Below are 25855 nucleotides of genomic sequence, written 5' to 3'. Positions count from 1 at the left end.
GCTCCCGATGCTCCCAGCAGACGGGACCAGACATCAACCCGCAGAGCTTAACGAGAGAGGCGCCAGTTCAGAGGAGGCCTCGCCACCTCCCGCCCCGTCCACAGCACCCTGAGATAGCAGGAAGGGGCCTGCGGGATGGAGGTCATCAAGACCGAAGGAAGTGCCCCGCTCCTAGGGAAGGGACCGACAGAACATTGGTGTGTGTGAGGACGCAGGGGTGTTTACAAGAATCGGTGTGACGGTTTGGGGGTGCTGGCTGGGAAAGATCGGGGTTGACTACAGGAAGGGGAAGCCGGCACTGCGTCCCCACGGGAGAGGTGTGCGGATCCTATGTTGCTGACCGAACAAGCAGCGGAGAACTGACGGGCCTTGGCAGGGGGAGGACGGCGTGCCAAGTCCTCTCTCTCACCCGCCTTTGAGTAAAGGCCCTGCAGAACCTGTGGTCAAAAGCCGCCGTGCAGCAGAGGGAAGCCGTGTGACTACCAGTGTGGTCGGGGGGCATCTGCTAAAAGTGGGGGCCAAATGTCTCCCGAGATCGGCAGTGCCTGGCGGGGGAGGGTAAAGCCCGGAAGCGGTCCCGATGGCCCAGGTTGTCTTGGAGCCACCACCTGCCCTCAAGCAGAGAGAGTGAACTGGGGGCAGGGCACACTCACCCAGGGGCAGGGAATCCTTGCCTGCCCAGTACAGTCAAAGACATCTGCTCTCCTCTCTCCTCCTCCTCCTCCCCTCCTCCTCCTCCCCCTCGGCCTAACACTCTAGAAGACCCACACTGTGTTCTCCACATCAGCTGTGCGGGGGGATCACCTCAAGAGCTTCAAAAAGTCCTGGTGCCTGGGCCACACCCTCTGGGCGCTGTGATTCCTTTGGGCAGGGCACACGCAGTCTGGGCTGCAGCGATAGACTAAAAATGGCCATAATACTTTCATTGTAACTCCTACCACCAAAAGGTGGAGTCTGCGCCCCTCCGCCTGGAGCTGGGGCGGCCTGGAGAACGGCTTTGACCAACAGAATACGGCAGAAGTGGCACGATGCAAATTCTGAGCGAGGCCTCTAGAGACCTCGCAGCTTTCATTCTCCCCCTCTGGGAATCCCTCCCCTTTGTGAACGAGCCAGGGTTGGCCTATTGGGCCAGGAGAGGCCACGGCGGGGGGGGGGGGGGGGGCAAGACCAGGCTGCCCAGCGGACCCATCCAAGGCCCCAGACACAGCAAGATCCCAGCCGACTCCACACGGAGCAGGTGCACCATCCAGCCGAGCACAGCCCAGATTGCCGAGCTCCGGAATCCTGCTCAAACAAGGAGCTGTTTCATCTACACAACGAACCACAGCGCCCTCGGTGATCCCAGTGTGGACTGGAGCTGCAGACCGCTATGCTGGGGAGTAGACAAGGGAGGGGTGCAGGCGTCCAGAGAGCCCAGTGCCCCCTCCTGCAGAGCAGCCTCCCCGGGGGAAACTGGCTTGCACTCAGGGGAGTGGAGAGAGACAGACCCGCTCGTTATTCAAATCTCATTGTTTTAATAAGCAGAATTGGCGGGCCATATTTGGGTCGAATCATGGCATTGGTAAGAGACCTGTTATCCCACGGGAAAGAGTGACTGGAAGCATGTATAGCTGGAGTTGGCTATTAAGAAAATACGCCTGTTGTGTTCTTGTACCCCGACGAGCACAGGCTCTTCAAGAAACCAGTTGCCAGCAATCTGTGAATTTCTAGAATTCACTAGAATTCTTGGCAGATGCTAAACTGAAGCTGTTATCATTGCTATTATTATTTTAAACTATGCCTGGTGCTGCGTAGCCCACGTGTTCAATAAATAATACCTGCTACTATCATCATCATTATTAGTATTTATGATCATGGGGGAATATACCTAACACAGTGCCTGGCAGAGTAAGTGGTCAATGAAATGTAGCTTTTATTATTAGATGTGGGAAGCCTTCTACTTATACACGGAGGAAGCTATTAATAGAAGCTAAAGGCACTCGGCTCAAAGCACAGACACGGCGCCGAATAAAGCTCTCGAGGCTGCCATACTGTCCTTACCTTCCGGATACTTGTAGAAGCTCGTGATGTCCACACGGGAGTCGCTGCCCACGGCCTTGGTGCTAATGCACCTGCCGATCTTCTTTGTGTCCGAGTATACCCGCTCCCGGCTCTCATCCTCGTGCCACAGCCAGGTGACGTAGTCCGCATTGACCTCCGCAAACACAAAGGGGCCATCGTGGGCCAGGTGCACGTCCCCCTCGCGGATGGCGGTGACCGAGGCTGGGCCGCACCGGAACACGCCTGGGCAGGAGGGGTGAGCGTGAGCGGAATGGATGAGGCAAAGCGGGGTCTGGGACCCACCCGGCTGAGCCCCTACCTTCGCTCTCCTCCTGGGGGGTGGCGTCCAGAACCTGCCAGCCATTGTAAGAGGGGCCCAGGTCCTGACGGGCGAACCAACTCTCATTCCAGACATGGAAATTCCTGCCACAGAGAGAGGATGGGGCAGGGTGGCCTTCAGTGAGACAGAGGCCCATAGGATGGCAAGTTTCTACTGTGAGCCAGGCCCTGGGCCCAAACTCCGCAGTACTGTGGCTGAATCTCACGAAACATTCAGTGCACCATGTTGATGAACAGTTCTATATACGATCTGTATGTATGAATGTATATATGCATGTATATATATATTCCACTTGTAAGTATATGTATGTATGTACATAGATGTATATATATGTGTGTGCGTATACATATATATATATGACATATATATATATATATATATATATATGAAACTGTTGTTCAAGGTATCAGAAATACAATCACAGACAACACAGAAGATCTTGCCCTCATGCAGCTTACATTCTAACAAAGGAGAAGGAGGGGGAGGCACCAAAAATAAGGAAGCAGCTATAAATAAAACAAATACAAGTAACAATAAATACTGTGAAGAAAGAGAGAGACCTGAGTAGAGAGTAACTGCTGGAGACCTGCTCTAGGAAAATGACGTCTAAGGTGAGGCTTAAATAAGAAAGGCTTAGCCGTCTGAAGAGCGAAGGGAACAGTGTTCCAAGGAGAAGGAACAGCATGTGCAAAGGCTCTGAGACAAGAAAAGGCGTTGTGTATTCAAGGAACAGAAAGTATGTAAGTATGGGGTACCTGGGTGGCTCAGCTGGCTCAGCGTCTGACTCTTGATTTTGGTGTCATGGTCCCAGGGTCATGGGATCGAGCCCCGCATCGGGCTCTGTGCTGAGCGTGCAGCCTGCTTAAGATTCTCTCTCTCCCTCTGCCCCTCTCCCCACTCACACACTCTCTCTAAAAAAAAACACACAAAAAAACCAAAAACCAACCAAAAACCAACCAACCACCCCCCTCCCAAAAAAACCCCAAAACAAAAAAACCCCAAGAAGGTATGTATCTCTAGGCTACAGCCAGCATGAGGGGCAGGTAGGGTTCAGATTACGCAGAGCTCTGTAGGTCTTGGTAAGGAGTTCAGACTTTAAGTTTCCCGTGTCAAAGATGGGACTATGAGACCAGCAAAGCAAAGTGACATCATTTGCCCAAGGTCATGCAGTAAGGAAGCAGGAGGGAGAAACCCCAGGTTGCCTGTCTTGGCATCATTAGAGCTGACCTCAGCATTCCTCTTAAGGAGGTAGTGATCTTTGGGAGAATATCTGGATAGGCATTTGGGGGCAGACTGATAACGTATGAATTGACAGGGGCCCCAGCACCAAAATGTCCATTCTGTGTGAAGAAAAACTTGTTGGTGTTGGTGTTGGTGTTGGTGGTGGTTCTCCTGCAGGGAGAGGGGATGAGGGGAGCCAACAGGAGAAGGAAAGGGGAGAAGGGAGGCAGAGAGAAAGAATGAGGGCAGAGACCTAGAGAGTGTGCATGTGGGGGAGGGGTGGAGAGCGAGAATCCCAAGTAGGCTCCATGCCTACTGCAGACACAGTTCCACGCCATCAGGGTGGGACCTGACTCGGGGCTCAGTCTCCCGAAGTGTGAGATCATGACCTGAGCCAAAATCAAGGGTCGGAGGCTTGAGCTACTGAGCCACCCAGGGCCCCCCCATTTTATTTTAAAACTGCGAAATGCATGAGCAAGATGAACAGTATTACACTCTGGTGCCGATACTAAGTGGGTAAAAAGCGGGGCAGTGAGAAGACTGAGCGTGTATTTTCTTGTGTCTGTAGAGCCTCCCTCTGAAGAGACGCGGGAAGCGAGTCACCATGTTGGCTCCGTGAGGAGGACAGGAGGCTGGAACCTGGCGGGTGGCCCATTTTGTACAGTTTGAGCGTGAACGCACATGCGTGTATTTCCTATTAAAAACATTAAATTAAAATGAATTGTTCAAAGCTCTCGGGGAAGAGTCTTGTCGCAGCTGAGGAGGGAGGTTGCCTCCCACCTGAGAAACACACATGGCACGCAGGCAGCTGACAGAGGCAGGGGCGTGACACGGGGGCCAGGACGCAGAGGGAATCTCAGTCCTCATCCCCAGGTCACAGGAATCTAGGGGAAGGCTCAGAGTCCCTTGGATGGGGAACCAGGGTTCAAGGCACTCAGATCTTGAGTCCCCCCTTTGGCCTCTGGGTCACCCCTGAAGGTGCCTCTCCTTCCTGCAGACAGGGTCAGGGAGCCCTCGGGCTGGGCTGGGTTGGGGACCCAGGGGACTAGGACCCACCACATGCTGTCTTCTGTCAGGTCCTCCAGGGTCCGCCCGAAGGAGTCCACATATTTGTCCACGCTCAGGTTCCTGTCCGTGTCATGGGCCGAGTTAAAGTTGGACACGACCCGGGTCGCGATCCCCAGGCACCTGAGGACTGAAAAGCAGGAGGCTGGCGAGGTGCCCCCAGCAGGCAGTAGGCCTCATCTCTTCCACAGCCCTTCCCGTGTCTGTCTGTCTGTCTGTCTGCTTTTCCTGCTTCCGCCCTCGGAAGCGCCTCCTTCCCTGTAGAACCTCTCAGGGGACTTCCGAAGACACTAGGCCACCCCCATTTGAATCGCGGGCTCTGAGGCCAGTGGGAACTTGGAAGTCATATAATAACCATGTAATTGCCAGTTCGGGTTCGAGGGGACTGGAGGCCTGGGGCGGGGGGGGGGCCACAGGATTTGCTCAAAGGCACTCAAAGAGCTCGAGACAGGAGCCGGGCCTCCTTCAGCAAAATAAAAGATCAAAAGTTACATAAACGAACTATCTGGTTTCTCTCATCGTTAACCAGACTTCTACTTCCCCATCACCAATTAAAGAACACTTGGGGTGCCTGGGTGGCTCAGGCGGTTAAGCGTTTGCCTTCGGTTCAGGTCACGATCTCAGGGTTCAGGAGTTCAAGCCCCATGTGGGGCTCTCAGCTGTGCACACAGAGCCCACATCAGATCCTCGGTCCTCCTCTCTCTGCCCCTTCCCCACTTGTGCCTGCTCTCTCTCTCTCAAAAATAAATAAATAAAAACTAAAAAAAAACTTAAAAAAATTAAAAAAAAAAGAAACACATTTTAAAGGGGGTGAGGGTGGGGGTGGAGGGGTGGGGTGGACTGTATGCAAATATATACAAATGGAGGCAAAAGAGGGAGCCGGCCTGGGGTCAGGGACCCTCTTTCCCTGGGTACCTGTGCACATGACTCCAGCGAAGACCCAGCACTGGCCGTATTTGACTGGCTTGAACCTGCCCTTGAACCACTTGTGCAGAATGGCCACGCTGCCACGCCAGTGCAGGGGGCTGGTGCCACCGCCGTACTTGCCCTGCCACTGGCCTTGAACCACTCCCCGGTCGTTGTTGCTGTTCACCTGGACGGAGGGGGGCATGGGTCCGTCACCAGGCAGGGCCTCCCTCCTCAGGGCGTCGCCACTGTAAAGTCCCCTTACGCTTTGGACGCCCTCCTCATTTGGGGTCACCCCTTACTTTTAAATTACCTGAAAATTAGGGGCATCTGCTCTCTTAACATACCTACTTTGGGTACCATTTATTAAATGACCTGCCATGAGGATTCTCTGTTACTGAAAATTACCTATGATTTTGCAGCATTTCCCCTTTTAAATGATCTGTTTTGGGGACTGGTGCTGGTATAAGTATAGAGATAGTGAGATTAACACTGAGATTAAGAGGGGTGGAGGGACCCATCCAAGTCACATGGCAAGTTAGCAAAAAGTGTGGGTGACCCCCAAGTTCAGGACTTTGACTTAGAGCCCGCACTGCTATCCCACAGGGCTGTGACGCTCTACTCTCTGGAACTGGTCACTGCTTTTGAGTCTCTGTGTTCCAACATCCCTCTGGGATCTTGAGGAATGAAGGGTACCAAATACGAGAAAATCGGCTCCATCCAATTGTGGAATCACAGATAGCCATCCTCTGACAACCCGCTTGTGGTCGGCCTTCTGGCTGTCTTTGCAGGAGGAAGCGTTGTTGTGTGTAATATAATAAGGAAGGCACTCTTCCCAGGGAGAGATGGGCCTGTGCACTCCCTCCCTGAATCTGGGCTGGACTGTGACTGCTTTGACCAGTGACTATGGCAGAAGGGATGCGGTGGCAATTTCCAGGGCTTCTTTTTTGGAACAGTTGTTCGGAGAGAAGCCAGCTGCTACGTCTGATGACCCCTGAGATCGCCATGCAGTGAGGAAGCCCAAGCTAGCCACACGGAGAGGCTGCGTGGACAGAGAGCCGTGACGGGCCAGCCTCAGCTGTTCTAACCACCCCGGCCCAGGGACAGGAGAGTGAGCAAATCATCTTGACATTCTAGCTCCAGCAGACACAGCGTGGAAGAGAACCAAAGATCCAGACTTCTAGAACCAAGGCCGCAGATATACGGTCTCATCAAACCATTCCAGCCATCTGCAGCCATTCAGATGCCCCCAGCGGAAGCATCTTAGAGGAGAGACAAGCCATCCCGTCCTCACGGCGCTCTGCCCAAGTCCCTGATCTATAAAACCGTGAGCATAATAAGCGGCTGTTTCGTGCCACTGAGTTTTGGGGTGGTTTGGGGGCAGCGATAGAGAATTAAAACAAAAGGTGACTTGGGAAAATCATAGGATGGGACCCTGGGGTTGGCTCAGGGACCCATGAGAAAGTGTGTATGCAGGGACGGTGGGGCTCCTCACCATGGCGCTGATGGCCCTGGTGACGTAGATGGGGTCATGGCGGCAGGACACGTCGATGGCTGGGTCATCTTGGTAAAGAGGACTTCGGTCCAGGATGGAGAGGCAGATGTTCAGAATGTCCTCCTCAAACTGTCCCCAGAGAGTCTGTGCTTAGAGGCCAGAGTCTCACCCATATTCCAGACCCTCCTAAAATAACTTACCCAGTGGGTGCCTTGTGTTGTGCACGGGAATTCACCTACCCCCACCCTGGGACACCACAGAGCATCCCCAGCTCAGAAACCCTCCCTCAGAGAGTCACCGCGAGCCAGAAGCTCAACCTTAATCAAGTCCCTGCCCTGTGCCGTAACTGCCCCCAACGCTCCCCACTACCCGCGGTAAAGTTTGTGGTAAACGAGTGACTCTGGAGTCGCGTCTACCCGGCCTGCCCACTCCTTCGGTTTCAATGATTTTTCCAAATACATTTGAATGAACGGACATTTAAACACCGGAGCATCTTGGGGCGCCTGGGTGGCTCAGTCGGTTAAGCATCCGACTCTCGATTTCGACTCAGGTCCTGGTCTCACGGTTCACGGAATCGAACCCCATGCCGGGCTCTGAGCTGACAGTACGGAGCCTGCTTGGGATTCTGTCTCTCTCCCTCTCTCTCTGCCCCTCCTCTTTCCTCGCTCTCTCTCTCTCTCTCTCTGTCTCTGTCTTTCTCAGAATAAGTAAACATTTAAAAACTGGAGGATCTTTACATACAAATTAAGATTTCAGGTCTCTGAAGCTCCCTGAAGGATCTTTGGAAGGTCCGGGGAACCCTGGGTTCCCTTGGCCACATGGCAGGAAGAGGTGGGTGCTGAGAAGTGGTTACCCCTCAGGCGGGCCCCAGACTCTCCAGTACCTCCATCACTACTCGGATTCAAACTCTGGCTCCTGAACCTGACAGTCAGGGTCCTTCACTGGCCCAGCCAACCTTTCTCCAGGACACCCGCAGCCCAAGCAGACCTAATTCCTCTAGCAGACCCTCCTCTGCTCCCTGACTCCCACCTGCTATGGGCTCTGCCCTCTCCCCGGCCAGGCTGTGCCCAGCCCCATTATCGGGAAGTCTCCACCATCCCCGGGGTGGATTTTCTTTCACACTTTTCTGACTTCCCTCTGGCCCCATCTCTACCACTCTGATGCCCGCCCCCCTCCCCACCCCCCGCCGCTCCACCATCACGCCCTTTATTGTAATTATTTATCTGCCAATGTCTCTTAAAAGTGTGGTCCCAGACCCGCAGCCTCAGCACCACCTAGGACCTCATTAGAAATGCACATTCTCAGAGCCCACCCCAGATCTACAGAATCAGCAACTCTGGGGTGGGGCCCAGCCACCCGTGTGTTTTAAAGAGCCCTCCACGGGATTCCGGTGCACGCACAAGACCGAGCATCCGTGATCGAAGTTATCGATTCTTCTACAAAGCACCGTATCCAAAGCACCTCCCCTTCCCAAGGACCCAGAGCCTGTCTTAGCGTAGCTATTAGTAGATTAGTGAATGAATGGATCTGTTCTAGGAGTCAGCCCGGCTTGTCCCTGCTGGGGAGGGAGGAAGTGAGCAGAGCAGACAGAAGGGCTCCTGGCCTGACTTTCTGCACGCCCCGGCCCGCATCCCACCCCCCTCTGGCCTGTGCTTCTGGAGACCTGCCCGTAGTTCCAGCCCTGGGCTCGGATGTGCTTCTCCACGCCTCGGAAGATGATCCCGCTGTCATTGAGCACGTACTCCTGTCTCTCCTCCTCTGAGGCCAGAAACACGTCGTCCTCTGAAAAGCAGTTGTCAGGCTCAGCATGGGCTGGGGCTCTGGCCTTGCAGGCCTGGGGAAGGGGCTACATCAGGGAGAGCCCCGGGACGGTGCCGGGAGGCTTGGGACCGGAGAGGGCAAGAGGGGGCTTGCGGGCTCCTAGGCTGCCTTCCGGCGGAGCCCCATTCCCCCTGGGGGCTCCGTTCCCCGGGGCAGGGACCCATCCAGCCCAGCCCAGCCCAAGACAGAAGGACTCGAGGAATCCTGACACCTTTGAGAGGCCCTGCTTGATGGCAACAGCAGCCTCATATTTTAGAAATATTTAATAAGAATACTGACCCCAGTACCCCTTACGACGGACCTTGTACATTACAACCATTAGCGCTATGAGTTCTCACCATAATCCCAGGAGGTAGGTACTGTTATCACTCCCCTGTCACCCATGAGGAAACCAAGACTCATAGAGGGAAGCAGAGCTAGGACTGAGCCAAGGCTGCTGATGGCTCAAGCCGGGCTCTTGCCCATTGCTGGGCCTCTCCTCCCACGAGGCCCCATCCCTGCCTACTGGCCCCCGCGTGCCAGAAACCCCTGATTCTTGCTCTTCCGGCCCAGGATCCTTTGTAGCACCTGCTACCGGCTTCCTCTGCCCAGTGCCCACCTCTGCCTAAGCTCAGCTCTCGCCAAGCTCTGGGCATCCACCTCCCCGTTGCTTAGTCTGTCTTCCAGGCCCCTGCTAAGGGCAGGCCCACCTCTAGGACAGCTTCCGGGAAAGCTTGCCAGCTCCTACCTGGGCACCATGGGTTGAAAAGGAGAACAAACTCGCCCAGCTTTCGGTCATTTTGTTTTCGGCGAGAGGAGACCCTGGTGCTCATCAGGTAGCGGCCGATGACAGCGTTGGGAGGGCTGCTGATGCTGACGGTCACGGTGTTCTCCGTCTCAGCCTCCTTCACCGCTGCCCAGGTCTTGCCTACTTCCGGCTCCGATATCTGGAACACGGCTTTGGTGTGGCGGTCCTCGGAGGCCTGGGGTCCTGGCGGAGGGGAGAGGCACTCAGGAGATCCAGCTGCCCCTAGGGAACCCAGCTCTAGAGAAGCAGAAAAGCTACAAGCCTGGAATGCCCACCTTCGCTCTCTGAACTGCTGGGACACTGTGGGGGGCCACCTCCGCGGTTCTGATTCCCACCCACCTCCTGGATCTAGGAGAAAGTAATGGGGACTTTCAAAGTCCACCATTTGTCTAGGAAAGAAAAGCTTGGGCTCCCAAAGTACCTGAAGAATTTCCATCATCCTCCAGAGCCCTCGATTCCTTGGTATGCAGAGAATTCCAGAGCTGTCCTCTCATCTCCCCCACTGCCTGCTGGCAATGCCTGCCGGCCGTCCCGTCCCCGCAAGCTGTCATCAAAGACCTCTAGGGTTCCGGAGCTCAGCCCCCCCGGCAGGGACACGCTTCCCTCAAGTCTGGGCTGGTGACCAAAGGGTCTCGGGTCACCGGTCACAAGAAAAATCTTTCTGAATGTAGACCAGCAGAGGGCATTGGCCTGACAATTACCTGTCTCCACCGTGAAGATGATGGTCTCCTGGTCCTCCAGGGGTCTGCTCAGCTCCAGCACCAAGGTGAACGTGTGGCCCCTGCGTACCACCAGCTCAGGGCAGGGGTACTCCTGGGTGTGGTGGGCAACGCCATTCTTCAGGCTCTGCCAGTCCACCTCGGTGACTCTGATCCCTGAGCCGGGGGAGGACAGGGAGGTGAGGCCAAGCCCTTGACATGTTTCTCACCCCCCTTCGCCTTGGCCTCCTGTAGTCATCTGTTCACGCGGCTACTTTTTATCCTATGCGATTGATTCCGGTCATTCTCAGCAGTTCACGTTCCTTAAAGTTTCCACCGACATTGAATTAACGAATACCGAACCACGACTCTTACAGCAAATGCAGGGTTAGGTTCTTGTTAGCTTCTGTTCACAATTCTTCCATCCGCCGATCAATATGTAACCTTCTCTTGTGTGTTCTTCTGTTTAAAGACACCTTATTTAATATATCGTTGAGTCATTGTTGAACTCACGGACAACGTAATTCATGCCTGAACCAAGTTCATCTGACACACTGGTTTTCTTAGAAGGCACATCACAGCCTCCTGTGTTTAGGAACATTGGGCAGTGCTTTAGCCCTACACTTGGGGCCCTTTTAAACAGCAAAATCCCCGACAGAGAGGGACAAACATGCAAAAAACCGTGGCATGAAATAGACCTCAAAAGGACACTGTTTACAGTAGGAGGGTGGAAACAAGAAGGCAGGGTGTGGACTTTTTCAACCTTATCTGGAAACGAGCATGTTAGGTGACTCCGTTTTTCCTATTCTGTGCCTGGCTGCAGGTGATCACTAAAGTACCAAGATTTGGAATTCAGAATAAATTTTAGGGGCGCCTGGGTGGCTCAGTCAGTTAAGCGTCCGGCTTCGGCTCAGATCATGATCTCACGGTTCGTGAGTTCAAGCCCCGCATCGGGCTCCTTGCTGACAGCTCGGAGCCTGGAGCCTGCTTCGGATTCCGTGTCTCCCTCTCTCTCGGGCTTGCCCTGGCCAGGGGAGGAGGTTGGCGTTAAGCAGATAGAGCTCAGATGTTTAAGAGCACACTTTGAAAGCGTCCTCACAGCACGGCCCCCAGTGCCCCCCTGAGCAAGTGATCCGAGAAACCCAGGTGGGAGCTGAAATGCCTTTCGTGACCTACCCTCCGAAGTTACAGGGTTGCCCCCACTGTCTGCTATTAGTCAAGGCAGCTACAAAGGTCTGCCCAGGTTCAAGGGGAAGGAACACACCCCACTGCTTGATGAAAAATGGGTCCATGTTACATGGTGGGAATGTGCTGGATTAGATATATATTGATATGACCATGCTGTGAAGTATGGTCTGCCACGGTCGGGTCTGTGATTGTACGGAACCCCCAAGCCCTGCTGTCTTTACCTTTGGCCCCACAGGAGTCACAGACCCCAAATCCCTGACTTTAAAACACAGCATGGCTTTGGACCATGCGCAGCGGCTCGTCTGGACCAAGGTCTGGGGAGAGCCGGCCAAAATGTTTGGCTTTTTAAAGGCAGATTGTATTTTCCAGAGATGGTTGCAATAATATTGCCCATCGCTCGTGCTTTTCCTATCATATGATGTTGGTACTGCCCTCATCAAGATGTAGGATAAAGGTCAGGGCACCTAGGTAGCTCAGTCGGTTAAGCTCCGGCTTCGGCTCAGGTCATGATCCCATGGTTCGTAAGTTTGAGCCCCGCATCGGGCTCTGTGCTGACAGCTCAGAGCCTGGAGCCTGCTTTGGATTCTCTGTCTCCTTCTCTCCCTGCCCTTCCGTGACTTGCGCTCTGTCTCTCTCTGTCTCTCAAAAATGGATAAACATTTAAAAAAAATTTTTAAACAGTAGGATAGGGGCACTTGGGTGGCTCAGTCGGTTAAGTGTTGGACTTTGGCTCAGGTCGTGATCTCACAGTTTGTGAGTTCAAGCCCCATGTTGGGCTCTGTGCTGACAACTTAGAGGCTGGAGCCTGTTTCAGATTCTGTGTCTCCCCCTCTCTCGGCCCCTTTCCCTCTCTTGTATGCTGCCTCTCTCTCTCTCTCTCAAAAATAAATAAACATTAAAAAAAAAAAAAAAGAAGTAGGATATGTATTCCCTCTGCCTGAATCTGACAGAACTTGTGGCTAAAACAGAGTGACACTTTGTGACTTGCAAGTCTAGACCATAAAAGTCGATAGAGCTTCTGCCTGGTTCCCTTGAGTTGCTTGACCCGGGAACCCAGCGGCCACGCCATGAAGAAAGTCAAATGGCCCGTGGAGAAGTCCATGTGGAGAGGAACCAAGACTCCCCACCCACAACCCCCTGAGCGCCCACCTCTGGTCACGTGCCTCCCCTGATCCTGAGTGAGGCAAAGACAAGCCGTCCCAGCTGAGCCCCGCCCAGTTTGTGGGTTTGTGAGTGAGCGAATGATTGCTGTTGTTTTAACTGTCCGAGTGTTGGGGCCGTTTGTTACGCAGCAGTAGATAACTGAAACATGTGGGGAGCCCCAGTAATAACTTGGATGGAATTTTCCAACACGCCCCGTGGGAGCAGGACTCAGATTCCATTTGATTGAAGAGTATCAGTAAATGTGACCTATCTTTCACATCCAGGTTTGGGTTGTCCATTCATACCTGTTAAACTTTTTAATGTGCAGCTCTGGGATCTGGATAAATCTTTAGGAGTTTCTTCACCAATAACAATCAGCTTCTTTCCAATATGCGTATCCTAACTTAGAGGCTGGGTAAGGCTGTCCCCGGTGATGTGAGAACCACCCTGCCCCCAACTATGACAATAAGAATAATAAGGTGGGGGCACCTGGGTGTCTCAGTCGGTTAAGCATCCGACTCTTGATTTCAGCTTAGGTCACGATCTCACAGTTTGTGAGATCGAGCCCTACCTACATTAGGCTCTATGCTGACAGTGCAGAGCCTGCTTGGGATTGTCTCTCTCTCTCCCTCTCTCTCTGCCTCTACCCCACTCACATGCTCTCTCTCTCTCTCTCTCTTAAAATAAATAAACATTAGAAAAAATAATAAGATGAATAGCTAACATATATATATATATGTATTTATATATATATTTAATGCTATGAGCTAGACATTATCCTCTGTGACTTACATTTGTGAATTCATTTAATCCTGACAGCGATCTTGAAGCAAACACTATTATTACCCTCATTTTACAGATGAGAAAACGGAGGCACAGAGAGGTGAAGTAACTTTACAAAGGTCGCACAGCTAGTGTGGGTGATGCCCGGATTCTGTGCTATCCTGCCTTTCTGATGATCAAGGGCTGAGACCGGGAATTGGCAAATCTTGAGTAGTTGGGGTGTGGAATGGAGAAAACACAGGGTTTGGGGCCAGAGACGCCCGGACCCTGACCCTGGTCGGGCTGTGTCTCGTGTGCCCTCGGACACATCACGTCACCTTTCTGAGTCTCGGTGTCCTGGTCTAAAAACTGCAGGTACTGATGGCACCTGCCCCACAGGCCTCTTGGAAGGAAGGCAAAAAGACTGCCCCCATATGACATCCAGCGGTGTGGGATTTTGCATATGGCAGACACTCAGCGAGTATCATTTTCTTCTATCTTTCTGGAGAAGGTGGGACCTATGCTCTGATACCACAGGCTTCTGTTCCTCTTCCTGCTCGCCCTTTGCCTCCTCCCGTGGGCAAGGCAAAGTCCAAGTCCTCTGTGCAGCCTGGGAGCCCTGAGGAAGACCCTGTGACTAATTCCTCCCATCCTTCCGCCATAATTGGAATGGACCTGGTCCCAGGATTACTTTTCCTTAGCCTCTAATGATGATGGATCAGTGATAGTCAGTTGTTAACAGTGTCTTTGTAGCCACTCTACCCCTGGCTTCCATGACTCCTTGGGGTGGTTCTCCTCCCCCAAGGAAGAGCCTCAACTCCTTGGTCTGGTTCTTGAGACCTCCACTGGGAGGCTAGCCCCACTTTCCAATCTGTCATCACCCATGTTCCCTCTCATTTTCCTGGAGTCACTTAGACCTGGGTCAGCATCCTAGGTCTGTCATTTGCTCACTGTGTGTCCTTCAGCATGACTTCACCTCTCTCATCCATAAAATGGGTATAATAATCGCTTTCTGTCAGCTCTAATAATGACATTGAATAAGATGATGTGTGGAAAGCATCTAGCACATATTAGGTGCTCCTTAAATATCCATTTTGTTTCTTCTCCCGTTGCATGATGTGATAGTTAATTTTATGTATCAACTTGGCTGGGCCATGGTGCTCAGATATTTGGTCAAACGTTATTCCGGATGCTTTTGTGAAGTTGTTTTTTGGATGAGTTTGCATTAAATTGGTGGACTTTAAATAAAGCAGATTACCCTCCATAATGTGGGTGGGCCTCATCCAGGCAGGTAAGTCCTTAGTAGGACACTGACCTCCCCTGAGCAAGAAGCAATTCTGCCAGCAGATCGCCTTCGGACTCCAACTGCAACTCTTCCTTGAATCTCTAGCCAGCCAACCTCCCCTGTGGACTTGGACTTGGTGGCCTCCATAATCGTGGAAGCCAATTCCTTAAAATCTCTCTCTCTCTCTATCCCCTCTATCCCTATCTATCATCTCTCTCTCTCTCTCTCTCCTCTATCCCTATCATCTCTCTCTCTCTCTTCTAATGTTTACTTATTTATTTTTGAGAGACAGAGAAAGCATGAACAGGGGAGGGGCAGAGAGAGACCCACACAGAAAGAGAAGCAGGCTCCAGGCTCTGAGCTGTCAGCGTGGAACCTGATGCGGGCTCGAACCCACGAACCGTGAGATCATGACCTGAGCTGAAATCAGATGCTTAACTGACCAAGCCACCCAGGTGCCCCTCTATCATCTATCTATCTATCCATCCATCCATCATCTGTCTATTCACCCATCCATCATCCATCTATTCATCCATCATCTATCTATCTATCCATCCATCCATCCATCCATCCATCATCTATCCATCCACCCATCATCTAGCCATCCATCCATCATCTATCTATCCATCCATCATCTATCTATCTATCTATCTATCTATCCATCCATCATCTATCCATCCATCCATCATCTATCCATCCATCCATCCATCATCTATCTATCCATCCATCATCTATCTATCTATCTATCTATCCATCCATCATCTAGCCATCCATCCATCATCTATCCATCCATCCATCATCTATCTATCCATCCATCATCTGTCTATCTATCTATCTATCTATCCATCCATTATCTATCTATCCATCCATCCATCATCTATCTATCTATCTATCCATCTATCCATCATCTACCCATCCATCCATCCATCATCTATCCATCCATCCATCATCTATCTATCCATCCATCATCTATCTATCTATCCATCCATTATCTATCTATCCATCCATCCATCATCTATCTATCTATCTATCCATCCATCATCTATCTATTTATTCATCCATTATCCTTCTATCTGTCTATCTATCTATCTATCTAGTCTACATACACACACATCCTGTTGGTTCTATTTCTCTGGAGAACCTTGAGTAATACACAAGGAGAGTGTGGAACATTGTATTTTTCAAAGGTGGCTTCACTAATTCGTATAGATGATGGATGGATGCCATTCTACACATTTTTCTTATAATGTGATTGAAATCCTTCCCACTGTGGGGTGGGGTTTATATACTCTCTCCTTAATTCTGGGCAGGTGCTTGGGACTGTTCTGACCGATTTATATGGTGGAATGTGAATGCCACGGGCCTTCTGCTGTTGAGACATAAACAGGATGCAGCTTCTGCCTGGCTACTTCTTCCTCAGGATAAGCACCTTTGGAGCCCTGAGCACGCATGCTCTCTCCCTCTGTCTCTGTCTGTCTGTCTGTCTGTCTCTCTCTCCATCACATCTATCTATCAACCAATCACCTATCTATCTGACAAAGTGCAGCAACACAGAGACCACCATGCTGGAGAGGCCTTGAGGAAAGACCAAGATAGAGGTGTCTGAGAAGCCCAGGCACCTGACAGGGTGGGAAGAAGTGTTTACGATAATCCCACCCCAGCCACGGTCAAACTTCAGGGATGAGGAGATCTGGGCAGCAGGTGCATGGCTGGGCCAGGTGCAACATCAGAACGGGGAGTGACGATGGTAATAAATGACTGTTACTGCCTGAAGCCAGTAAAAAATCTTGGGGTGATTTTTTTTATGCAGCTACAGTGAGGAAGGATTTCAGAAATTGCATCTCTATATGGAGAGGTGGAAGGAGAAAGTCAGCTTAGAAAAGATATGATTTGGAGGGAAAAAAAATCCCTTGTGTGGTCTCCTTTCCTTACATAGACTATTGGCACCAGGTGGCCCTCTCTGGGTCAAGGAATGATGGGACCTCTGTGGCCTGAAAAAGGCAGCTCCTCTAAGTCCTGCTTGATATAGGAAACTGGGGAAGAGGTGGGTACATTTATAGAAGGAGGAACTCAGGAAGAAAAGAATGGGGTCCCTAAACTCTTGCCTTTTGAGGTTCAATATTACTGGAGGTTGTTTTTTTTTAAATGTTTACTTATTTATTTTGAGAGGGAGCATGAGCAGAGGAGGGAGAGAGAGTGAGAGAGGAAGAGAGAATCCCAAGCAGGCTCCACACTGTCAAACGTGGAGCCCAACATGGGGCTCAAATTCATGAACCACGAGATCATGACCTGAGCAGAAATCGAGAGCTGGATGCTTTCCCAACTGAGCCACCCAGGTGCCCCTGGAGGTTTTTTCTGATAAAATTAAGTGGTCTTGATTGGAGATCTCCTGCTGATAACGCCAAGGTTACATCTCCACTCTGATTTCTCTCTTGAAATCCAAACAATATGTTCAGCCATCTACTTGAAATCTCCATTGGGTGGTCTTCTAGGAAAATCCAACCTAACACACCCAAAGCAGAACTCCCCATTTCTTCCCTACCCCATCCCCAAATCCCTGCTCTCCTGTGTCTTGGGAGATGTCCCATCTGCCCTGGCACTCAGGACCAAGGCAAGGAATCTCTGATTTCCCCTTTGCTCTCACCCCCCTTATCCGATCCATCATCAAGTACCGATGGGACCACCTCCAAAACCTGCATCAAGCCCATCACACACCTCTGTCTCCACCACTACCCTAGGCCAAGCAATGAACGTCTTTCTTGTCTAGACTGCAACAGCCTTCCAACCGGTCTCCACTTACGAGGAGCTGGGCTGGTACCACAGTCTCAATCCCCAGGCCTGAGATTCATGGAGAAGGTTAGTTCTAGCTAACTCTAACCAGGCTGGAAGCCCCAGCCTGGCACCATGATTTGGGGATAATGACCAAATATGCAAATGAGAACTAACATAGCTGACGCGCGAGTCCCAAGCTTGGGAGCTCCTACAGCCAACCAGCGTGCTGGGTGAGCAAGGACTGGTTACAACAGCGACCCCTGTCGGGCGGTGGCTGGAACAGCAGCGCCAGGGGACTTCCCCCACTGGAGAGCTCCCTCTCACATCTGAGAGTAGAGTGGAAGCTTCCCACTGACTTTGCCCCTGCGGTTCTTGGTCAGGAACTTTCCTCTCAAGTCCCAGAAGTCTGCGCTCGGGTGGCCTCTGTTTTGTCTGCACACACAGGCCAGAACCCCAGTTACCTTGTACGTAGGATTGTCTAATAGCCGCAGAGCTCAAAGGGCCATTAGACGCCCAGGTCTTTTGTTTCATTGACAGAAACTGAGACCCAGAGATGGGAAGAAAGAGACTTCTTGCCTGAGGATGCTAAGCCAAGCCACAGCTTGCACGGGGAAAGGCCAACACAGGGTGCAATTGTGTGTGTGTGTGTGTGTGTGTGTGTGTGTGTGTGTGTTTAGGGGATGAGTGAGGAGTGGGACGTGAGGTTGTTGGGTGGTAATTATCTCAGTGCTGGCATGCCCCAGGGATTCTTGCAAAGGGGGTGGTTAGGAGGTAAAAAGAGTCCCTGGGCTCCAGGTCATGGGTTCAAGTCCTGGGAGTCCTGCCTTGGCTTCACCTTTCCCCGCCCAAAGCATCTCCCACCACCCTCCGGGCAAGAGCCGCATCACAGAGGGGCAAGAAGGGTAGAATGAGCCAGAACTGCCATTGTCACCATTACCCCCAAATCTCAAAGACCACCTCTTTCACAACTTCCTGCCGGAGTCGAATTCCCTCCTCCGAATTTCCGGTGGATACGTGACCGTAGTTCCAGCTTGCATGCCTCTGGCAGGCCACTCACCGCTGCCCAGATGTTAAAACGTCCTTCCTTCTGCTCAACCACTTTTTTCTTGCAACCTTTCCCCCAGCTGTTCCCACTCTGCCTCTCCGTTAACCCCCCACCCCCGAACATGGCTGTTCTTTTTGCCCTTTGCTGGTTTTGCAGAGCTGTTACCGAGAAATCCTGACCTGCCACCCATCCCCCCAGGCCAGACCTGCCCTGACCCAGGAGGTCACTGCTCTGGTCCTTGTGTTGTCTGTCCCTAGAGCTGCATCTCCGGTGACCTAAGTCGTCCGTACTTGTGAACATCACACCCTCACGACCCGGCCTGGGTGGGCCGATTGTCAGGGCTAGGCAACCAGGATCCCGCTGGGAGAAAACAACTATTCTGGTGGTTACAGGCCAGTTCTTTCCTAACTGGTGTCCTCCTCAGCCCTCCTGGGGACAGATGGACACAGAGGAGGGCAGCCCAAGGCCAAGGGATACAAGGGACACAAAAGATACAAGAGATATGAGAGATAGGGGATGGATTCCAGATCCCCAATTAAAACAAACCCAATGTCACCCCCTCCACATGCTCGGTGTGAATCCTGCCAAGACCAAGGCTGTGTCTCTAATCAGTCGCCAAGGAAGCCCGGTCACAGTTGTTTGCTCACAGGTCTTTCTCCTCCACTGGACTGTGGGCTCCGTGAAGGCAAGACCTGGGTCTCATTCTCTCTGGGTTGTTAGAGCCCCACTCAGGGCCCAGGACGTAGTAGAGGCTCAGTGAATATTGGTTGGATGAACGAATGTCCCTCCCTGTCCCTTGGCTGGGACAAGGGTGTGAAAAGGGGAGCTCCGCAGCTTCCTGGCACACCCTTGGGGATCAACACCTATGCCCCGTCAGCTGCCCACACCCCGTCCTCTCCACCCACCTGTAATCCCCTCTCTCAAGCGGCCACATTCCAAAACCTGCCCTTCCTTCCTGTCTTCCTGCCTTCTGCAGTCATGGGCCCAGGACATGGATAGAGCCCCGGCCACCGGCTCCCTGTGGGATGTGGGCTAAGTTGCTTCCTCTCTCGGGGCCTCAGTGTCCTTATCTGTGAAATGACTTAGGGACTGGGTTGTGGGGGGGTTTGCTGGACCAAGTGTCTCTGACAGCCCCAGGGCTCCTCTCAGCCCCTCCCCACAACACGCCCCCCATACCCCCAAGCCCGTGCTGATGTAGGCTTGTCACATAGCCCCTTGGTGGGCACCGGGGAAGGGATGGGAGAGGCGACGTCCCACCAAGGCCTTCTCTGGTCCACACCTGAGGCCCTGAGGACAGAATGGATGATGTATTATCAACCCTGGGCCCCCACCCTGGGGATATGCTGGGTGAGCTCCAGCCCCGAGCTCAAGGCCCATGACCGCCAAACCTGAGGCTGTGCCCGCCAGACATACAGAAAGAGAGAAGCCGTAAGAGCATTCTTTCCGCCTACCCTCTCACCCCAAAGCCTCGTGGCCTCTCCACCTGCCGTCTTTTTCTTCTCCTTCCCACCTTCCCCTCTTGGCCTTCCTTCCCATAGCAATTAGGCGCCCAATTTCAGAAGCACACACTTCAGTTCAAATGCAGGCTTCGTGGATCCTTGGCTGTGTGACCGAGGCAAGGGACTGAACCCCTCTGAATCCTGGGACTGGTGATAGTAGCTGCCTCCCCCGGTTGTAACGATTAAATGAAACAATTTCCACAGAGTATGTAGAGCGGGACCCGGCACGTATTAGGTGCTCAGTAAGCATGCGTGTTATTAATCGTATGATCGTCAGTATTTGCCCAAGAACGGCTGGCTGCCAGTCCAGTGTTCTGCCAATTAGTGCTATCCCGAACCTTCCACTTATTGGCTGTGCGGCCCTGGATAAGTGAATGGACCTCTCTGAGGTTCAGACTGCCTGTCTTGAAGCGTGGCAATACTAATACTTTCCTCATAGACTTTTCTGGAAGATGAGGTGACGACCAGAAGTAGGGCAAGGAAGAGAATGCGTCTCCTAGCCCTGGAAACCCAGAGAGTGGAAGGAGCTATCAATAAACACTCTTGAGCCACAAGCTTCAGCCACGGCGAGTGGTCTCGCTCTATATACGGTACTTAGCCTGGCGCCGGGTCACCCTTAGCTGGGTCAGCAGATGGGAGTCCTCCTCCTCTCCCCGGATCCCTCCCGCCACTTCGGTCCACCCCTCCCTGTTCCCACGCCCATTGTTTTTCCTTTTACTCCCCCCTCTTCGCCTCTTGCTTAAATTACTGCCTGGCTCCCACAGCCTCCCGGCATTTTCCAGCTCATTTCATTTGTTCCATCCTGTTACTATGGAGAACCTGAGCTTCAGCAAGGAGAGGGGACCCTTCTGACCGCACGAGCGTCAGCATGTCATTGCCCCTGCTCTAGAGCCATCAGATCCACGGCCGTTAGGCTGGCGTTCAAGGTCCCTCACCATCTGCCCCCGCCTCCCACTCCCCTCCCGGCCAACCTCATCTTCGCTCCAGCTCGCTTTCTCACCAGCTAGTCCCAGAGGCCAGCCGAAGAACGAGTTTTACTTGGAGGGAAGGTTGCCTCCCACCCGCCCAGCTCTTCACCACCAACCCACCCCCAGCCCTAGCTCACCCCGACTATTTCTCCTCCCGCCCTTGGGTGACACCAGTCAGCTGATGATGCCTTCCTCCCCAGATCTCTGTCCCAGCCCCAGGGATGGCACCGAGTGGGGCCGAGCCCAAGAGGTTCTCTACTGACGCCAGCAATCTCTCCCAGACACTGGACTCAGCATAATCGGTTTTTAATGGGCCCTATTATAACCCTATCCGTAGTGTGCGTCATGGGCACCTGACCTCCACAGCTAAATGCTTAACTGGGGAGTTGCCTGGGGCCACTGTCCCTTTCCTTCCGGGTCCTCTTGGAAGCTGCTGGCCTCTCTTGCCAGTAGGCAGTGGTGAGAACATCCCAGCCGGAACCAACCATGCACAGAGTATGCCCCCTGATTCTTAGAATTTCTGAGCTGGGAAAAGCGAATTATAATCCACCAGTGGCAGAAGGGTCTCATTTCGTCTGCTAGCACCGATCGATTGCTAGGACTACTTGAAGAACTATGTTGAGGAGAACGCTGGGGCCCTGTAGGGAGGAGTTCAGGGGTCAAGCAGCGACATCTGCCACGGACAGTGAGGGCAGGAGGAACAGCCCACAGGCCACACACTTTGCTTCCAGAATCTGATGTCTCGGTCATTCACGTACCGATTGCGTGATGGGCGCACGCCCACTGCTCTGAGGAGTAGGTCCCCAAGAAGCCAGGAGGACCCAGAAGACCAGGGAATTGAATTCAACCTAACTATCTATCACTGCTATTTGCTAGGCGTGATGGATCTCGCGCTGTGATTTTACAGGTGGAAAAATGAGCTTCAGAGAGAGGCATGGCCACCCAGCAAGTTAGTAACAGACCTGACATTGGAACTCTCTGTCACTGGCGTCGCCTCCCAGAAGGGTCCTTTCTCAGCAATTAAACTCTGTCCAGCGGAAGGCCCACAGTGTATCAGAGAATCGGGGTGGAGGGACCTCTCGGTGCGCCCTGAAAAGTAGATCCTGAAGGAAGCAGAGCCCGGGGCTCTGACGGGGAAGACGAACCCCAGGTCTCGAAGCAGCAGCCTGGGGTGTGAGCCAGGGTGGGGTGACCCTCAGGGAGCAGACCCCATCCGAAGAGCCAGAAAGGCCCAGGATGCCTGTAAGTGTTAGCAGCTCGCAGGGTGGAGTGAGAAGAAGTTCAAATATGACAAGGAAGCTAAACTGCCTGGCTTCGAACGTCAAAAAATAAACAAGAGTTGACTCATGTAATTGTCACATGATCCTGGACGATAGAAAGCAGGAAGCACCACATGAGGAACACCTTTAAAGACCTATGAGAGCAGGACCCCTGCGGGTGCTGACTCACTCACCGCGGGACCCTAGTACCTAGCCAGAGGAGGTGGAAAACCCATAAGTGTTAGCTACTGGGCAAGCTCCTGGAGTCAAGGGGACTTTGCCCCTCACTATTCTGGCACGTTTTCTGAGTCTGCTGCCTCCTGGGCCCCACATGTGAAAACTGTGGGGAGTTCAGCACCCTCGGTCCTATTAGTTCCTCACAGCGGGCCTGCGGAATGTATTCTAATTCCCATTTTACAGATGGGAACATGGAGGCACCAAAGGCAAGTTCCCTTGCTCAAGGCCACATAGCTCCTTTCACCTCAGACAGAGCTGTTCTTGCCCTCGAATCTTGGAGGTGGGAATTAAGAGGAGGTGGCCCCTGGGGCCTCTCTCTGCCCCTTCTCTGTCTTCCCCTGCTCGTCCTCCTCTGGTTCAGCAAGGCCTATGGGGAAGGCCTGGCCCCAGCCCAGGAAGGGCTCTGCCAGGGACTTGCTGGGCAGTCTGGGGCCGGCTCTTTCCATCTCTGGGCCTCCCTCAGGAGCACGAGGGAACGGCACACGGACCATGCAGCAACACAACCGCAAGGATCAGTGATCCAAGTTTTCCCGCGCAGCCACCCCCTTTCCCGAAGCTCCTCTCAGCGGCCCTGTGCCCCGAGGCCCCCAGGCCCTGCCCGCTCACCTGCCATGCCAGGCCGGCCTGCCCTGGCTTCCCCGGCGTGTGATGTGTGCACCTTCAGGACGGCGTGTCACAGCAGCCAGCCGGACCCGCGTTAACAAGACAGATCCCGGGGCACTCCTAGGCAGGACGCCCAGCGTGCAAGCAGAGGCGTGGCCCCTCTCGCCCTAGCAGCGGCACCTAATCGCCCAGTAATTGCCCTGGTTTGCACCTCGAAGGTGTCCGGCGTGGGAGTGGCCTCAGCCAAGAGGCTTTCCTAACACAGAGTTGAGGGCTGGGCTGTGGGAGAAACTGAGGCCCAGAGAGGTCCCGGGACCTGGCAAGAACAGAGGAGGGAGGAGAGGAAAGCAGTTGGGGGGGGGGGGGGATCTGGGTTTGCCGTCTCCCATCCTTACCCTCCCAGCGAGAAAACGGAGGCTCAGAGAGGGTGCCCTAAGGGTACATCGTGATAAGCTGCAGAGCAGGGACCAGGACCCGGGTCTCGTGGCATCTGGTGCGGGGCCGTCTTCTCCCGTCCTGGGTGGGATGAGAAGGCTCCCGGGCCCCAGTGCCCTCTTCTGTGCGGCCTCCAGAGGCATGTACAGGGGGAAAGGCCCACGGTCCTCCCCGGGCCATGCCTCCACCACACCACACCCTCCACCTCCTGCACGGCCCCCCACCGACAGGCTCAGCCTCGGGGGAGGAGCCCTGAGTGCCAGATGGAGAAACTTTAGGCCCACACAGGCCTGGGTTTGAAGGCCAGCTCATCTCCCGGTGACAGGAGCGGTAAAATGAAGATGGCGGCCTCTCCTTACAGGGCAGCTATGGGGGGACTCACGGCAACCATGGGGGACTCGCGGCCAGGGCCTGGGCACCCAGGGATCCCGACTCCCCTGTCCCTCCCCTCTGGCATACTGTGGGAGCCGGCCCATTCCGGAGCTCTGTCACCCTAGGCTCTTGGGAGGAGGTTAATAAGAAAGAGGGGAGCGGCTCTCTGGCTCAAAAGCAAAAGCAAGGCTAATTCACCTGACTTTGTGAGCTGGATCCATCCTGGAGCCACCGGGGGCCCTGACCTCGAGCAAGACCTCTCCATCTCAGAACCCCGGCTTCTCCACCTATGACCTAACAGGACTGGCCTAAAGTATTCTTAAGTGTCATCCTAGTTCACAGGCTAAGATCCCGGGGCTCCAAGACCCGGGACGGCAAAGCGGGTCTCATGTTGTCTCTGTCGAATGAAATGGAGGGGGTTTTTATTTTTCTGGAAGCTGGGAGGGAGGTTTCTCTCTGTTGGTAAGCGCCTGACTTGGGGCCCACGGGGGCCGGGTGGGGCTGGGTGGGGGAGGAAAGGGGAGTTGGGGGGGTAGACGCTGGGAGACAGGGGCAAGGAGGGGCGAGGTGGGAGAGTGCTGTGCGCCTTTGCTCTCTGTGATCACCTGAGCACTCAGGAAAGGGTATAAAAACCCCAAGTGTTTGATGTGGTTGGATTTCTTATAGAAAATGGCAAAGGGGTTGAGTTCTGCTTGCCAGTTTGGTGCAGGGCAAACATGTTTAATGGGCTCTTTGGAGGCCTACCCTGCCTTTAATTACTGCCTTCTGGCCCCGGCCCAGGGTTCTCCTTCCTTCTTGCCCTGCAGCCCGCAGACCCCGGGCCCTTCTGAAGCTGCTTTTCTGCCTGTGCCGGTCAAGCTCCTCCCCACTAATCACTGTCTCATCCAGGGCCCTTTATCTTTCATCTGGGGTTTGCCCAGACTGGGGCTCCCAGAATATAGGGCATTTAAAAACACCCCCCCTTCCCACAACCCCAAATAACAATTCATACTCAAGTTTAGAGGAGGGCAATGTCCTGGGGTAAAAGGCAGAAGCCCGGGCTCTGTTATCTCCAGGCCAAACTGGCTGTGTGACCCTTGGCCAGTCACTTACCTTCTCTGGGCCTTGGTGCCTGATAACATTGCAGATTAGGTCTCACCTGTCCCAACCTTCTCTGGTTCTAAATGATCAAGCAGGAGCCAAAGCCTGGGACAACTCGGGATAGCCCGATGTTGCTTCACAAGTTAAAATCTGTGCCTGTGGAATAAACACATACTTTAAAAATAGTTTGTTTTTCTGACTCTAAAGATACTACATGCTCGCGTAGAAAAGGCAAGCAACATAGAGAAAGAAGAAAGTATATACGCATATCACTGCAAACATATGTAAATGCATATATGTGCCTCAGGTTTGTAGGGAAGAAGTGGACGGAGAAGTGAATTTGTAACTTAACCTTTTCACTCAGCCGTATGTTGAGCTCATATTGTGATCTGGGCAGGGCCTCTGCCCTTTCAACAGTAAGGGGTTATTGATATAACCAACAAAGTGTGAGCAGCAAAAGAAATGTCTTAAAAATCAGGGGCACCTGGGTGGCTCAGTCAGTTAAGCGCTCGACTTCTGCTCAGGTCATGATCTCACAGTTCGTGAGTTCGAGCCCCACATTGGGCTCCGTGCTGACAGCTCAGAGCCTGGAGCCTGCTTTCTATTCTGCCTCCCTCTCTCTCTGCCCCTCCCTTAACTCTCACTCTGTCTCTCTTTCTCTCTCAGAAATAAACATTAAAAAAATTAAAAAAGGGGCGCCTGGGTGGCTCAGTCGGTTAAGCGTCCGACTTCAGCTCAGGTCACGATCTCGCGGTCCGTGAGTTCGAGCCCCGCGTCGGGCTCTGGGCTGATGGCTCAGAGCCTGGAGCCTGCTTCTGATTCTGTGTCTCCCTC

The 25855-nt window shown here is 53.1% G+C and overlaps 1 protein-coding gene across 1 annotated transcript in view; it reads right to left on the bottom strand.

The window, feature by feature from the left end:
• Positions 1 to 25855, bottom strand: part of TGM6 (transglutaminase 6) — a 51583-nt gene that overhangs the window by 12403 nt on the left and 13325 nt on the right. Inside the window, exons 3-10 of the mRNA XM_049649819.1 lie at positions 10377 to 10550; positions 9616 to 9858; positions 8731 to 8849; positions 7068 to 7196; positions 5582 to 5759; positions 4658 to 4796; positions 2360 to 2463; positions 2041 to 2283 (exon numbers count right to left, since the gene is read on the bottom strand). Of these exons, the coding sequence (XP_049505776.1) occupies positions 2041 to 2283; positions 2360 to 2463; positions 4658 to 4796; positions 5582 to 5759; positions 7068 to 7196; positions 8731 to 8849; positions 9616 to 9858; positions 10377 to 10550 (1329 nt within the window). The remainder of the gene's footprint in view (positions 1 to 2040; positions 2284 to 2359; positions 2464 to 4657; positions 4797 to 5581; positions 5760 to 7067; positions 7197 to 8730; positions 8850 to 9615; positions 9859 to 10376; positions 10551 to 25855) is intronic.

The sequence above is a fragment of the Panthera uncia genome (assembly GCF_023721935.1).
Source record: "Panthera uncia isolate 11264 chromosome A3 unlocalized genomic scaffold, Puncia_PCG_1.0 HiC_scaffold_11, whole genome shotgun sequence".
NCBI lineage: Eukaryota > Metazoa > Chordata > Mammalia > Carnivora > Felidae > Panthera > Panthera uncia.
Note: the sequence above shows the minus strand (reverse complement) of the source record. Positions and strands in the feature narration are given on the sequence as shown.